This window comes from Electrona antarctica, assembly GCF_951216825.1.
Source record: "Electrona antarctica genome assembly, chromosome: 11".
In the NCBI taxonomy this organism is placed as follows: Eukaryota; Metazoa; Chordata; class Actinopteri; order Myctophiformes; family Myctophidae; genus Electrona; species Electrona antarctica.
The window spans coordinates 28832155-28849897 of record NC_136792.1 but is presented as its reverse complement, the minus strand read 5'-3'; the positions used below and the strand labels follow the sequence as shown (position 1 = coordinate 28849897).

The window sequence follows — 17743 nt, the reverse complement described above, 5'->3', positions numbered from 1 at the left end:
TGACGCTTAATGCCATTGCCGACGGCCTTCGGCAATTGAGCTTTTATAACGCGTTCGATTACTCGAGCCAAAATGCTATTCACGTTAGCCGGTTAGCTAGCTGTGTTGTTAGCACAGCACTGGATCGCCCATCTTAGATCGTCGTCGCCATAAGAATCCATTCTATCCATTTCTTTCAATCGCCTGTATCTCCTATTCCTTGTCCCAGATGGCATTTTTGGTCAAAACAGCGTTTCTTTGACGGCACAGAGCTGATGGTCTAGAGCTCTCCGGAGCTCCGGCCTGGATTCACATTGTAAACAAGGCCCGCCTGGCTGTGTGAAAACTCCTAACTTAGGACTACTGTTTGTGGAGCGGAAATGGTGGCTTTTCAAAATAAGAGCTCAAATTAAAAAAAACTGGCGTGAATTAGATCCTAATTTTTCAATAAATGCTAGCGGCCTAAGTGTTAAGTAAATGTACTTAGTTACTTTCCACCACTGACATTATATTGCATTATTATTTGTTTTGAATCAAATCAAATAATTCCTTCACTAAGGCCTCTGCTGTCCTTTTCCATTGCACATTGGTTAGGTTACTGAGCTATAGGCCAGTGGTGGAAGAAGTACTGTACTCTTTGTTTTTACTGAGCTATAGGCCAGTGGTGGAAGAAGTACTGTACTCTTTGTTTTTACTTAGAAATACTCTGCTAAGTAAATGTCCTGTAATAAAAGTGTGAGGAAGAGAAACTGCAGAAGCAGAAAACCTGCAACACTCCAAGTTAGAAGAGTATTCTTAGGCCTCACTCAGACCTTTACTGCATTGCTGTATGCTTGTTGGATGAATGTTGTGTAGTGTCATGGCCGCCCCAATGCATTTCCAATGGAAGTCACATGGTTTGTAGTCCACATTTTGGACTACAAGCTCTTGTATGGCTTTCGGCTGTGTTTCGACTGCGCCCCTCCCCCTCATACAACACAAATGTTGTGTCAAACCATGTGACTCCCATTGGAAATGCATACAGCCATGCAGTAAAGGTCTGAGTGAGGCCTTATAATGTAGGTGCAAGGCTCAAAGGTACACAAGCAATGTCCTTTTCACATACATGATTACCTCTGACGTACAGACAACGGTCACATTTTGACGTGATGGACCTTCCTCAGTGTTGTGTCTGCAATCAAAGTGTAACTACCGTTTTCGGTAACATTGCAGTGGAATAAAAAGTACAATATGTGCCTCTGAGATATAGTGGAGTAGCAGTATTGAAAAACTGAAATACTCAAGTAAAGTACAAGAGCCTTGTACCTAAGTACAGTACTACAGTATAGAGAGGGCCTCATGTTCTTCCAGTGAAGCTCACAGAGTTGGCACAGGGGAGTCGTTCAGGCGTTCAGCAAGGTTCCTCCCCTCCCAGCTCTGGCTTTCCCATTCTGTTCCTCACTCACCCTTTGGTGAGTTACTGGGGAACAGTGGGAGACAGCTGGGAAGTTGCTTTAACATCATTTCACCCTTAAAAAAAAGCTATGAAGTCAGTTGAAGTTAGAAGTCAGACAACATCACATGCTTTGTCTCTTTTGTGGTGCAGGGAATCAAATCCCCCAAGATCTATTTCAGAAGAAAAAACGTCTATTCCATTTCCTGCACACACGTATCACCTCAGCATTGATTTATTAAAAAAGGTCAATATTGAGGTCACAAGGGCCTTTGTCAAGACATCGTCACATCTTAAGAGTTCCTGAGAGGGTTCTTGTGACGAAGCATCAACCTCTGCATTCACCTCTGCATTGATTTTAATAAATCAATGTAGAGGTGATACATGTCAGTGGGAATATAGCCTCTCTTTTATTTGGAGACAGTTGCCTTTTTTAACACAGCATATGAACAGTGTACACACACAGACACACACATAAATGCACACACACGCACACACGCACGCACGCACGCACGCACACATACACACACACACACACACACACACACACACACACAAAGCAGACAGACATCATAGGCTACAAGTTTAACATGTTTTTAGTGTCAGCATTCTTTGGACATTACCCATGTCTTTAACTTTGCAATAAAGATTGTGAGGTTTCTTCCCTCACCGCTACAACCACCAAGATCTTTCACATATGGTTGGATGGGATCCAACAAGAACTCCCTGTGTGGCAACAGTTTGGTATTGTGATATTTGTCAACACTACGTGGGCCTTTTCTTTCCACTTGGCTCGTGTGGTCTTAGGTTAGGGCCTTTGTGTGGTGATGAGCATATCACAAAGTGCCTGTCATAGTGCAGCACGCACTCTACCTGCTACTTTAGTTAGGAGGCTCAGTGAGGGAGGCAGAGATCTTTGGGAGGTCTCCACCTCTCTCTCCTCGTCTCCACAGTCCTCAGAAGGGATGCCAGGACATTGTGAGGGAGAGGAGAGAGGAGTGTGCATTGCTTCACACCAGCTGTGAAAGCTCATAGCAGTTCGGGTGTCCAGAGTTCTCCTTCGCACCCACTCGTTTGCGTTTGATGTTTTTCAGTCTGCGCTTTCCATGGTCCCGCTTGTGTCTCTATTAATCCACTGACATATCAAATGCATTCTCTTATTGCTTTTCTTTTTTTAAAGAATGCAACTATACTGCAAGATTGCACATGTCAGCAAAAGGTTCATATTGCAAATAATAATGCAAACATAAGACATACATTCTGCTGGTGTCAGTGATGATGTCACTTCCAACTCAGCGTGTATATTTGTGATGACCAGAGAGAGTGCGCTGCCTGGTGTGAACAACCATACCGTAACCTTCACAGAGACACAGTCATACCGTAACCTTCACAGAGACACAGTCATACCGTAACCTTCACAGAGACACAGTCATACCGTAACCTTCACAGAGACACAGTAGAATTCCTTCAAACAACACTGAGTGATGCTATTCTATTTCTTCTATTTCCTCCCTAAACCTCTACTGCACATCACAGAACGTCCTCTTCATGTGGGATCCCAACGAATGGCAGCCAGTTCATATCCAATATCATCCAAAAACCTTGTATTGTATGTAGTTATTATTAGTTACAAGCTCTTGTTAAAACATTACAATGGTTAAATATTTATAAAACCCACAGCCAGACTTATCCACTTTCAACCGGGCGTCCCTATTTTGGACATAAAATAGGGCATTCATTTGTGAAAAGACATATGAAATATGGAAATACAAGATTTCAGCCTGACAGCGACAATATACTATATACTGCACACACACATCGCTGCCTCCTATTCCATATCCATCTATGTTGCCTGAAAGCCAACTGTGTCATTTGTGGGGTTTCAAATAACAGCTCCCAATAGCACTGGGCAGACATGAATTTGGACATGCATTTTTGAGAGATTCAGACCTGTCCTACATGCTACATGGGCCCCTTATGCTGCATGTTTATTTTAATCATCAATCAGTTTATTATGTTCCAGCTTGGATCAATTAATTAATTAATCAACTAATGTAGTATACATTATGTTTGTATTTATTGTTTTTGAAACATTCATGTTTTAATATGAATGTTTTATTTATTTAAAAAAGCCTATCATTTATGGGCCCACTTGCAATGCCCTTGCTGTTTGTTTCTAAGTGTTACACATTCAGAGCAACACATTTTCTTTGTGCAACGTGCATGCTGTCATAACGTTTCATCTGAACCATTGTTACTGAAGCTGCTACTACACATTCAACGGTGCTTGGTTTGTTTGCAAACAGGTTCCTGTGACTACAAACAATAGAGTGGACTACTCTCAATCACCCTTTAGCTCCATATGGATCCCACACACTTGTGTTGCATATTATATCCCTGATGATTATGTGTCTGTCTGAGTATGCGTGTACTGTACTGTACTGTACTGTACTGTACTGTACTGTACTGTACTGTACTGTACTGTACTGTACTGTACTGTACTGTACTGTACTGTATTTGTGTGTTGGTACATGCAGGACAGGTCTAGTTGATGCATATTGTTGCTGTCGGGCAGAAACCTGATGAGGATCAGCGTCTCCAAATCTGAGGCCATGGTTCTCAGCAGGAAACCGGTGGATTGTGCAGTCTGGGTAGGGAATGAGGCATTACCCCCAGGTGAAGGGGTTTAAGTATCTCAGGGTCTTGTTCACGAGAAGACGGAGAAGGAGATCAGCCGGGGAATCGGAGCGGCAGGGTCGGTATTGCAGTCGCTGTACTGCACTGTTGTGATGAAAAGAGAGTTGAGCCAGAAGGCAAATTAAGCTCTCTGTCTACCGAGCAATCTTCGTTCCTACTCTCACCTATGGTCCTGAAGTGTGGGTCATGACCAAAAGAATAACATTGCGATTACAAGCAGCCAAAATGAGTTTTCTTTGATGGGTGGCTGGCATCTCCCTTAGAGCAGGGGTTCTCAACGATTTTGGCTGGGGACCCCCGAAAATGCTTTGGCCATTATCACGACCCCTGCCCCGGAAAGTTTATGCATGCACTATATGTGTACTATGTAAACTCTTAATTTCCATTTTCCAGCCATTCAGTTGCAACAAATAATAATAATATTTTGTTTTGGGGGACCCCCCAAAATAATTTGGCGACCCCCCGGGAGGTCGCGACCCACAGGTTGAGAACCCCTGCCTTAAAGATAGGGTGAGAAGTTCAGTCACGCAAGAGAGACTCGGAGTAGAGTTGCTGCTTCTTTGCCTGCATGGAAAGGAGCCAGCTTAAGTGGTTCGGGCATCTGGATAGGATGCCTCTCGGGCGTCTCCCTAGGGAGGTCCTCGAGGCACGTCCCACTGGGAGGAGACCGGGGCAGACCAAGGCACAGTTGGAGGACACACCGACTCACTGGCCTTGGAACGTCTCGTGATCCCCCAGGAGGAAGTCACTAATATTGCTCTGGAGATCTCTGAGAATCTTCTCACTAGATTCCATTACTACTACAGCATAATAACAAAAGCAACTTAAAAGTTGCTGCTGATCTCTATACATTACTAACCTGTGCATATGTGTGTATGTGTGTGTGTGTGTGTGTGTGTGTGTGTGTGTGTGTGTGTGTGTGTGTGTGTGTGTGTGTGTGTGTGTGTGTGTGTGTGTGTGTGTGCGCGTGCGTGCGTGCGTGCGTGCGTGGTACACTCAAAGTGCATGTGTGGAGAGGCTGGTGACTGATGTGTGTGTGATAATTTCCCAGCAGGCATGCCTATCCACAGTTCCACACACACTCCATCATTTGTGGCCTGTTTGGATTGGCAGAGGTGTGGCCCTGATTGGGTGGTTTAAGGGCTACGTGAGACACGTTTGTTTGACTGGGCACTCTAAAATAAAAGGAGCCTAATCGAGAAACAGCATTGCCTTAATTTCGTCCCTTGCTGGCTTCAGTGGTTTCAGCTCTGTATCACTGATTTATTCTTTAGTACTTTGTGCCAAAAAAGAGCATGTCATATAAGGTCAGTCCAGTATCCACAGTGAAATCTTCAGTTTAATTTAGTTCTCTCTCAGAGTTTAATTAACACTGAGGTTCATACTATAAATATTGTTAATTTACATTATCCAAAACATCGATATTATCCTAACGAACAAAATGCAACTTGTGCTATCTGCTAAATGACACCATATTATGGAACCTGGCCTATTGGGCGACTCATGTCCAAGACATAAAAAGCCTCTTCCAGCTCTGGATCTCTGTCTGATATCACAGAGTGAAGACACCACATGGACCAGAAGCCTTTGGAGAATCTAAAACCCTTTACTCTAGCTGGACACGTTGCAAAAATAGACCACTTCAAGTGCAGATGGCTTTTTTATCGGTTCTGTGTTTAATGCTTACTGCTATTATGTTATATATCTCTGTCTTTCTGTCTATCTAAAAATGCACAAATTTACTCTTATGAATCCTGTTCACATAATTGTGACCATCAGATAAAGTGGCAGGTTTGTAAGGCTCCATGATTGTGATGGGTGAACTGCGTGGTTATCTTTGGATACCCCATGCATGCTTGTTTTACTAAAGCTCGGCCAAACGTTCCCCTTCCCCTGCTGATAAGCTAACTCCCATCATGCTTCACTCACATACACTGAGTGTAGAGGGAATACTGTTGGCTGCCAACAGTGATCTAAAGAGCCCGCTTATGTTTGAACTTTCATAAAAGGAAATGTCATGCAAAACCTTGCATGACATCTATATATTTCGGTGAGCAGGACAAAGAGAGAGGCATCCAGGACCAGATTTTTCTGCTCAACTGCTGTCAATGGACACCAGTAGGAGGAAGTGGCTGGTGGGAATTCTCTCCTCATTTCTATGAGTAGCACGTAATTGACCTTCTTTGTTGCTAATTATACCTGTCCACCTAAATATCTAACTACCACTGCAGAGGAGGGATTCATTTAGTCACAATTAAAGCCAATTAAGGTCCATGATTTATGATGGACATTTAGTACTGAAAAAGAACGGAGACAAAACACATGGGATTTTGAAATGGATGCTGGAAATGTATTTCTTTTTCGCCAATATGTGACAAGAAGAGTTGTGTAACATGTGTGTGATGGTGAATGAAGTACTGTCTGCTTGTGGCGACTTTGTTGAAGAATTCTCACATTATGCAATATCCTAAGTGCACATCGATCTTCGTTAGCGGCTTTATGAGAGTCTTTTCACATTTTAAAAGAGATTTACACTTCCCTCCCTCCTGGGTTTGATTTATTATAATCTTCTCCGTCAGACTTTTATGAAAGCCATTTTCATGCCAGAGTCCTGATTTTATTGGGCTATCCTCATCTCTTAGGATGCATGGTTTGTGGCTTGGCTAATTGCACTGCTCTCATTTTGTCTAGGCTACATCAGGCCTCAGTAAAGAAATCATTTTGTATGGGTGGTTGGCAGAGGATAATCCTGTAGACTGACAGGCCTCTCCATTCCAGAATGACACTGATATGCTGTTATTAACCTATAAATGAGGGTAGAATTGAAATGCCAGTCTCTGGTGATTTGAAAATCGACTGATTGCTTTAGGCGTACTATGTTGAGCAGTTGACATTCATGCAAATTTGATTGTTCTGCTTATTATATTACATTCTTAAAAAAGCCCTGCACTTAACTCACAGAATATACAGTGTTCTTCCCAGGCTCTCTATACCACATATGTTTCTAAATATACTCTCCAGTCTCCACTATATACTTTATGGCTAGCTTTGGCTGCAGTGAGAGCTATGTAATTAGAGTAAAGCGAAGGATATCCACTTCATGTAGGTGAATTGTATGGTTTTGAGTTAGTACAAGGTGTGCACATTTATAAGCCATGTGTTGTCACATACTAATGGAGAAAAATATCTGTCTAAAGAATACTGTTTTGTTTAGCCAGTCTTTTGCCCCGACAAAAGACTTAACAGCTATCAGAGGACTGAAACCTTGGCCAACCTGGGATGAACTTGAACAAAAGACTTAACAGCTATCAGAGGACTGAAACCTTAAAGACTTAACAGCTATCAGAGGACTGAAACCTTGGCCAACCTGGGATGAACTTGCATAGATAATAGATATGCTTGCTATTCTTCTTCAATCTAATTTCTGATTACATGACTAAATCTCAGAATCCCTTGACTTTACTGTACCGGTGCTTACTCAGACAGGCCATTATCTTCTCAACATATGTATATCTTTATACGTAATATAATATGACTCTCTTATTCTTTCGTTGTCAGGTGGAAACCTTGTATGCCCAAAACTGTTACTTTTCAGGAAATGGAAAAGATAACCTGTGTTCCAATTGGATGTAGTTGTAATCTGGTCACAAGCTCTTGTTACTACTTTTCATTGGTTCAATATTTATAAAACCACTTGACCACTTTAACTTTCAACATTTTTCAAAACTACTGAAAATAGCAGATCTAAGCTCACAATATGGCGCGATGCAACACGTTGTGAGCTGTGAGGTGCTCATTATGACAACCTAGGATATTAATTGACCAAAACACATAAACAAGTTTAAATATTGAGATAGGCGTACAAGGTATAGTGATAACCATTCATTATTGTATTGTGCTACTACCTGCTCTTGCAGGTAGCATAATCAATTCAGACCCACCTGTTTACTTTGGCTTCTGTAGTTCATTGCCCTCAAAGGTTTCCGGCACACTTTTCAGATGGATACAATTGTGTGTGACCTCCACCCCATCCTTTATAGGATGGGGAAAACGTTATTGTTTTCAATTGTGAGAGTAGAAAGTACTTCAGCTTTAACTCACCATCATAATAACATTCATTCTCTGTTGATATTCTAGATGTTATCAACCAGCTAACTTTAATATAGCTAATAAATCAATAATCAATAAGCAAAAAAAGAAAGGACTAGAAAAAGTGCCCCTCGGGGCACAGGTCTTCACCAGGCCAGGTGAGGTTGTGGCCTCCTGGTGGCACTATAATAGGCCAATGTGAAAATGGTGCCATTTCTTCATACGCCTTTGATGGCAATTGGATGATTTGAGGCATTTTGTTCCAAAAATGTGTTTTGCAAAGATCCACCTGTTGGTGGCGCTATAACCATGCCAGGCCAATGTGAAAAGGGTGGGATATATTCCTCAGCCTAGTAGGAAAGTGCGTGAAAGATTTCACGTAAATTTCACGCTGCGTTCATGATTTGAGGCTTTTTGTTCAATCCTGCAAAATTTGAAAGCCAATAATTGGCTATTATAGGCAATTAGGATGGAATATGAAATATCGGACAGATCCGTCTTGAGCATATGACTATAGAGATACTGTGTAACGATTTGAGGGATTTTTGGACAGAATCTGGAGGAGTAATATAAAAAAATGTGTTTTACAAAAGTTGGCCTCCTGGTGGCGCTACAAAAGGCAGATGTGAAAACCTGACTTCTAACCTGACTCTGCCAGATGGCGGCAGCAGTGAGTTCCTCCTCCTGCTCCCATCTGCTCCCTCTCGGGCAGAGACGATGTGTGGCCGAATGCGGCCGCTAGAGGCGGGATCAACACGAGACTGATGACATATTGAAGCGCTGCCACAGCGCAAATGTAAACACAACCTAACAAGACTACAACTCGAAAATATGGAGATATCAGATTTTTGTCCCGCTGCTTCCGGTTCATCGTTTCTGAAAGAGACCAGATGCAGGCAGGAGGAGGGAACTTGTGAACTCAATACTGCCGCAATCTGGCAGAGTCAGGTTACATGCCTTCAGCCTGGTGGAGACAAAAATACGCAATAGGCTCCAAATTGTACAGATTGGTTCTGCTGGTTTCCTTTAGGATACATTTTAAGATGGAGTCTTTGGTTATACTTTTCTTCAAACATCTCACTCAAATACTTTCTCACATAGGCCTACTTGAATAATATCCTTCTAGCTGATGCAAATGTGTGTTTTATCAACACAATTTAAAAACACTAATACAAGCTATAGACTGAGCATAACGATCCAGTCTTGATCCCGGGTTCCCCTGTCGTTGTGGTTTATTATTCTTCTCTTTGGTGTGTCTCTGCCAGCTCACTCACTCCTACACACCGCTCAGTTGAAAGTCCAGGGCCTGCTCTCCGTCGAGTCCCCCTTACTCCCCCCATCTGCCATCTGCCTCAGCAGAACACGGCTGAAGGCTCTATTACCGCACGCCAAATCTTCATCACCTCCAATAAGTGATTTCCATCTACACACACTCATACCAATGTCATCTTTAAAAAATAGTCTGCTTTTGATACGCGTGGCTTGTTTTATTTTCCCTGGCAGAGCTCCTGATGAATTCTCCTTCATTTGTGCAGAAAAGTCAAGTATTGGGGCGGCTTCTTTTTCTTTAATTACCACTTTCTAAAAATGAATGATTTATAAAACGGACTTGTGGGGCTTAAATCCAAATGTAATCTGTCTCAAGCGGCGAAGCCCAGCCAACACTTGCACACAATTATCCCGCTGGTACCCAGGGGCCCAATCTGATTGGCCTGTTTGCCTTATACCGTCTTGGGAGCTCCTATAGTAATTGAGTCGGCTCCCTGGCTGATGGCTTGTGTGCTGCTTTTATAACTCCAGTGGTTCCAGTCCTGTGTAGATGGAGTATTATTCAAACCAGACTGCAAAGGGGGCATTACATGAGAGTATAATGTGCTGCACTGAAGCGTACTGTGTGGTATCCCACTGTTCCCCAGTTGTCCCTGTCACTGTCCTATGCCGACAGACGCCACTCCTGTGGAAGGCAGTTTTCTCTCCTGGCAGCCCTCCCGCTCCCAGGGTCTGTCATACCCCCCTCCCCCTCCCCCCTCCTCTCTGCTTGCTGCTCACTGCCAAAGGGGCCCTTTGGCCTCACACTCTTGTCAGTTAAACAACAGAAGAAGGGGTCCAAAGATGCTCTCAAACAACACCTGGTCTGGTGTATTATTTATGCTATGGGGGGATTAATTGACTCCAACATCCTTAGGGAATTTAGATTTGGTGTTTTGTGTTTTGGCTTTGTCTAATATACATAGGCTATGCGTGTTTTATGAGGAATAATTATCGTACAAATAAATCGTTACACTAGAATATCCCATCAATCCACTACTACTAGAATGTGATTGTTGAGCTTCTTTTTAACCAATAGCCTATTGTCTTCTTCTCTGCAGGTGACAGCAACAGATGCAGACAGCGGTTCCTTTGGGTCCATTACCTACTCTCTGGGCTCTGGCATCAACAGTGCTGTACCATCTCAGTTCACCATCGGAAAAGAGACAGGCCAGATCTGCACAAGCGTCACACTGGACAGGGACCAGGGGCCGACCAGCTATGACTTCACTGTGACTGCAGTGGACGGGGTGAGCTACCTAATATGAATCCATTCAATCATTGAGTAATCCCATAAACACAGCAGTGGTGTGACAAGAGAGCAAAGGCCTAGCCAACAAAGCAAGCAGTCTCTTTTTTTATTTTGGCATGTAGGCCTACCAGACACTCTTATCCAGAGTCACTTACATGTGTGAATCAGAGTAAACATTAATTGTAGTGAACAAATGACAGGATGAATAGTGACATACTTGTACAGTGCGTCACAGTACAGTGAGTCTGCAGTTCTGACTGCAAGGGATATTTTATTCCACAGTTTTGGAGCCAGGAAGGAGAAGAGTCTAAGACACGTAGAATGTTGTCCAGGGTGTTTTAGAGAAAGCTCGAACAGCCTGCTTGTGTTAGCTGATCAAAGTGAGTGAGAAGGGTTATAAGGTTGGATCATGTCCTGAAGATATGAGGGTGCCATGCCTCTCGTAGCCTTGTAGGCCAAAACCAGTGTTTTGTTCTGAGAGCGGGCCTCAACTGGGAACCAATGAACAGAACACAAAGACGTGACGTGATTGTGAACATTTTGGGATGTTGAAGGAGGCTGAAAAACAGCCAAAAGACACACACATCTACAGTAATTAGGCTGGCTTCAGAACTCCACCTTCAAGGTCTGAAGAAGAGCCTGGTCAGCTCGAAATGTTACCATTCAAGTAAAAGATACGTTTGGGAGCAGAAATTGGTGTGCAGACTCATTTTATTCTTGATGTTGAAGCCCATGGCAGGCATACTGCAGAAGTCTGGATCAGATGACTTTCATATTTGGCCTGCGAAAAAAAAAAAAGAGATACATTCTGCATGGCACTTTATGTCAGCCTAACAAACAATACTTAACAACTTAAGCCTTATTTTATACATAATGACATGCCCAAAATAGGGACACCAGGTTGAAAGTGGTTAAAGGTAAACAGTTAAAAATGAAGGGAAATTACTAACTGTCATGTTAAAGCAATCAGTTGGAGAAATGCCTCAACTGTCAGGCAGTAATATTTAACAAGTTGGAGTGCTGCCTCCCTGCTTCTTACCACCTGGTCTAAATGAAAAGCCTGTACTGTAGTCTCTACCAATGAAAAGACTGTGAAACAGGCGGTTGGGCTGTGGCTGAGCCCTCTCACCCTCCACAGGTCCTGACAGATTGCCGTTTCCCCTGGGAAACTATCAATCCGTATATCCCTGCACAAAACTGCGGGGACTATATTTTAGAGGCAATACTATATACATCCAATTTTAACAGGGTTACTGCTGCGTTTTACTTGCATCGTTAATGTGCTCCAAAGCGTATTTCTTTTTTGTTAAACCAGTTGGTCATGATTTACTGCAGGGGTTCCCAAACGTTTCCATGACAAGGACCCCCAAATAGCCATAGCCTCTGGCTGCGTAACAGCTTAAAAAAAAACCCAGAATATATATATATTTCTTTAAATGCCGATGTACAAGCTCACAACCCCTGGAGGGGCCACCATTTTGAAAACGCAACCCCCACTTTGAAAACCACTGATTTACTGTATGTGATGTGACGGCAATATAACAAAGGGCTTTTTATTTCATTCCCAGGGTGGACTGAACTCGGTGGCCTACGTGAAGGTAGACCTGGTTGACATCAATGACAACCGGCCCACCTTCTACCCTGTGAGCTACGCTGTGAGTTTGAGCACACAGAGCGCACCTGGGACCTCGGTTGTCAGGGTGATGGCTTCTGACCCCGATGCAGGGGAGAATGGCAGAGTTACATACCGAACAGTACCTGGAGGGGCCTCCCCGTACTTCACGCTCAACAAAGACACAGGTTGGTCAGATTTTCTTACCTAAAGTGCAATATAATGTATACATAATAATACTGCACTCATCTTTAGTACAATATACAGTACAATATATAGTACAATATGATGATCTACGGGGAACTGGCTAACCGGGGGCCAAATGTTCCCGCCACCATCACATAAAGGGCCAATTCACCCCTTTTGCAACCAGATCTTATTTGAATGATGTTTAGGACACAAGAAACACTTTACTGGGGTTTTATGTGGGTAATATGTGTTTTTAGATATTTTAGTGTTTCAAAGTGCATGTGTTGTCATAGGCACAACACAGCAGCATGTACATAAGAGTCACAACAACTCACGTTAGTCACCCAGAGACGACCTGCTTTACGGCAGATTTGTAACCATAGTGATGCCGGTCTCTTAAAGCAGGGGTTCTCAACCCGTGGGTTGCGACCCCCCGGAGGGTAAAAAAGGGAATAGAAAGCTAGGCTGATTGTTTACAATCAGCTGACTGACAGCCAAGACTTCCGTGTCCTGCATGAACTAACACTATGAATATGATTAATTTGCAGCTGTTTAAATCGACTTCTGCTTACCAATGTGTAATTTGAACCGTGTAACTATGAGCTCTTTAAATATGATTTGTCTTATAGGTGTGATCTCCCTGTCTCGCTCTCTCCATGGCAAGGCCAACTCTGTCATCCCCATGGTGGTCTCAGCCCAGGATGGTGGTGGCCTGCTAGCTTCGGTCAATGCCAGGGTTAATATCAGTGTGGTCGAAGGGCTGGTGGCGCCCCCTGTGTTTGAACAGGCACAGTACTACTTTGCTGTGTCAGAAGTGGTCTTACGCGGGACAGTGGTCGGCATCGTCCAGGCTAGCAGTAAGACTGGTGGGTGGGCTCCGTTCAGACCCGTTTGACAAAAGACCACCTGTCCATACACAGGCACATGCATGTGCACATGCGTGCTTGCCCACGCATGTGCGCACGCACGCACGCACGCACGCACGCACGCACGCACACACGCACACACGCACACACGCACACACACACACACACACACACACACACACACACACACACACACACACACACACACACACACACACACACACACACACACACACACACACACACACTTCAGTGGTATGACTGAGCACTTTAATATACATTTATCAGTCACATGGGATCAAAGGCAGAATGTGCTGAAAGTTTTTTTTCTGTTCCCCGAAACACTTGTACAAATAGGTATCGGGCCACAGTACACAGCACACTCAGAAATCACATCAATCAAAATTTTCATTTCAAAACCTTGTTTATATAATCATTTACCATGGATAGCCTACTTAGAGCTCTGTTAAAGCCTTAACATTTGAAAAATTACCCCTTTTGAGTATATGATAACAAAAGTGCTTTTTGCTTAGTCTCCAGGGTTACTTTGACACATCTCTGGTCTCTCTCTCTCTTTTCCAGGTCCTTCGAGGGATATCTCCTACACCATCAGCTCTGGCGACCCGTTAGGTTACTTTACAGTGGACCCTGAGACAGGGGCCCTGAGGACCAGCCTGCCCCTGGATCATGAAGCCCAGCCAACGCTAGACCTGGAAGTACAGGCTCGCAGTGGTAGCCCGCCTGCCTTTGGCCAGACGCGTGTCCACATCACCATTGCGGACATGAACGACAATGCGCCCGTTTTTTTACCTTCCTCCTCGGAGTCACTGTTGGTGCCGGAACACACGGAGATGGGCACAGTGGTCTACCGCATCCAGGCTGAGGACAGAGACTCGGGAGCCAATGGCCAACTCAGCTTTGACCTGAGCTCCTCCAATGGACCTCAGAGGACCTTCAGCATAGACCGTGGCAGTGGAGAAATCCGACTGGTCGGGGGTCTGTCCTATGAAATTGTCCCCCGCTATGACCTCCAGGTGACGGCCAAGGATGGCGGGGTGCCCCAGCTAAGTGCCACCTTCATGCTAGTGGTTCATGTCCAGGCAGAGAATGATCAGGGACCTGCATTTGATACTCTCACCTACCGAGTGGAGCTAAAGGAAGGCATCCCCCTCAATACACACTTCCTGCAAGTCAGGGCTCTGAGCCGAGAGACCCCAAGCTCAGGTTCTTCCTCCAGTCCACTAGCCTATCATTTGCGTCCAGATGGAGATGCTGCAGGGTTTGGTATTATGGCAGACAGCGGCTGGCTGTTTGTAAAGAGTGCCCTGGATAGAGAAGTAAAGGAAATGTATCTGCTAACAGTGTTGGCTAGTGCAGGACATGGGCAGCTGAAAAAGACCGGCAGTGCCACAGTGCGGATATCGGTGACAGATGAGAATGACAACTCTCCACGATTCACACAGGACAGGGCTTTCCTGGCTGTGAAGGAAAACCTGCCAGCGGGGACCGGTTTTGGTCGTGTTTTGGCTACAGATCGAGATAGTGGCCCTAACGGGCGCCTTAGCTACCGCCTCCTTCATCCTGACCGCTACTTTCAGATCAACTCCCAAACAGGTAGGCTAGTTGAAAATGTGATGCATGTTTGTGTACTAAGGCCCTCATTTATCAACGCGGCGTACGCGTGTGTGTGTGTGGGGGGAGATGAGGCGGGCAGCAAGGCAAGCGGGGGAAACTATTTTATTGGCTTTTTCCATCATGTAACTATGGTTTCCATACCTTGTTTGGTCGTTTGCAGTTGTTCATGTCGCAAAAACGAGGGCGAGGCTTGATTATATAGGGCGTGCCAGATTGATTTCAGCCGTCACATTTATCAATGCTAGGAATGAAATTAAGGAAGGATCAGCTATTTGCGATCACTTCATAAATGTCGTGCCGACGTGAGTGTACTCCAAAACCAACGCTCGAATTTGAGGCAGATTTTACACTCCATTGACAAATGAGGGCCTAAGTCACTGCTAATCTTCTTATTGTTTTGCTACCGCATGAAAATATAATTTTCATCACAATAGTATGGAAGTGAATATGTGAAAAGCCTTGTTTAGTCTTTTCACATGCTGTGGACATGCTGTTCGGCCTGTGCCGAAACGCAGTGGTCTAACAATAATGTTATTCATATTCACTACAAGTGTTGCTGGAGTTTTGATGTCTTAGACTCTGTTCCCTGCTGTTATGAATTTGTCAGATGATGGTAATACAGAGTTACAGTATGTGTGTTGCTGGGCACTAATTGGCCCTCTGAGTGTGTTAGTGAGTGGGTGGAGAGACATGGTCTGTTATGCAATGAGTTCCTGCCTGTGACGTGCATCTTTGCATCATCTGCATGTTTGTGTGTATATGTACAGTATGTGCCTTTGCATGCATGTGTGAATGTGCAGCTTCATGTATATGTCCAAATAATGATTAATGATCAAAGCCTGCTGGTCCTTTAATCTCGCATCATTATTCTAGCGCTTTGGACTCGAGCCTCTGTGAGTAAATTCCTTCTCATCTCTTTCTTCCCTCCTCAGGTGAGATCAGCACGAGGGTAGCTCTGGACAGAGAACAGCAGTCCAGCTACCAGCTGGTGGTGGTGGTTCAGGACGGAGGCTCTCCACCTCGTAGTGCTACAGGCACAGTGTTTATCACAGTGCTGGACGATAATGACAACATGCCCTCATTCACCCACATCCGGCCTGGCAAAACTCTCCTCATGCAGGTGATGCAGCCAGATCAGAAACACAACAGCAGAATAGACACACAAGAAATTAAGGCTTGTTGCATGACTGTGCAGCTTCAGCCAACTTTCAGTACATCGATACGTTGTCCATATTGTTCATAAGATTATCACCCAGGCATTCCTCACTGCCTGATGTTATCCAACCACACGCTGACTGTTCATCACATCTATTCACTAAGTCAATGAGAAAATGTCATCAACACTTTAGCTGGATAAATAGATTAACATTACTCAAGAACTGCAAATTGGTGGCCCCACTGTCATTTAATCCCCCTCTCACCCAGAGGAAATAAAGGCTGGGTATGTGATCATACAACAGATCATACAACACGGTCATGTGACAAAGGTTCTTGTTGCCTTTAGCCTTTATTGAATACTGTATCTGGTTTTCATAGGTCCAGGAAGGCCAGCCCTCTGGTTTACTACTGGGCATACTACAAGCCAAGGACCCTGATGAGGGGGAGAACGGCACCATATTCTACTCCTTGTCAGGTACAAGTAACTGCAGGGAGAACAAGGGAGGGATTATGCACGCAAGTAAATGACTGATGGGTTTATTGCATGTGTATTGTGTGCATACTTTAGACGAGTGAACGTGTGAGTAATATGGGATTTTAACCTTCCCGTTGGTGTCTCCTTATAGGTCCCAGGGCTGAGCGTTTCTCTCTGAACCCAATCACCGGGGAGCTGCGGTCATCATCGCCTCTGAGCCACTCCGAGAGAGCCGAGTATGCGCTGACTGTAACGGCCACTGACCGAGGCCTGCCTCCTCGCAGCACCTCCTGCTCCGTCAGCATACAGGTCTGTGCTACACTGGAAGCCAGCCAGAACACACACCACTGAGACTCACCTATTCTGTATCAAAGAATAAGCAGGGCCTCTGGACGTGAAGCGTCTCAAGAGTAGCAGCAGACATATCAGCCTCACTTCTGACAAGCCTCCCTCCCTTCTCCTCCCCTCTCTTCCTCTGTGACTTTTCAAAAAGGGAAATTTCTATCTGAAATGGAAAAGCAGTCCCGAATCAAATACTCCCAGCTGGCTTGTGATGAGGGCCAGCTGTAGACTCCTCTGATCAAGGTCATAGTCAATGACTTCAACACTTTCAATACGGTAGCCCTTAAAAAAAGGAAAGAGAAGTCCAAAAAATAGGCAATGATATATGCTCATATAAAACATAACATTGAAGTTAATTAAGTTAATGTTTAATATACAACAGAAAGGTGACCGGCGAACACGATGGGAGGAACCTGGAAGAAACCCAGACTTCTGGGTTCCAGGAAAATAAAGCACTCTTGTAAAGGTCTCTAGTAAAAGTTCCATTGAGTCTTTTTTTCTTCTTCTCTTTTCTCCCCTTCCACGTTCCAGCAAGAAGGAAAGTAATAATTACTAACTGGCTTAAACAATGTAGCATTGTTTTTGTCCGATAGATTTCACAAAAATGTTTCATCAATTTGGACAGATTCCCCTAATCCACCACTGACAGAACAAGACTACACCAATTTAACTCTGGAACACTCCGTTTTGCAAATAATGTGGAACCAAT

General features: G+C 44.2%; 1 protein-coding gene across 1 annotated transcript in view; it reads left to right on the top strand.

Annotated features, from left to right (window-relative positions):
* The window catches only part of LOC306931851 (protocadherin-16-like), a gene marked incomplete at its 5' end in the record, with an annotated part of 88831 nt that overhangs the window by 55469 nt on the left and 15619 nt on the right, over positions 1 to 17743 (top strand). The window contains 7 exons of the mRNA XM_079513504.1: positions 10567 to 10755; positions 12326 to 12557; positions 13188 to 13424; positions 14007 to 15038; positions 15992 to 16179; positions 16596 to 16692; positions 16844 to 17001. Coding sequence (XP_079369630.1) covers positions 10567 to 10755; positions 12326 to 12557; positions 13188 to 13424; positions 14007 to 15038; positions 15992 to 16179; positions 16596 to 16692; positions 16844 to 17001 — 2133 coding nt within the window. The remainder of the gene's footprint in view (positions 1 to 10566; positions 10756 to 12325; positions 12558 to 13187; positions 13425 to 14006; positions 15039 to 15991; positions 16180 to 16595; positions 16693 to 16843; positions 17002 to 17743) is intronic.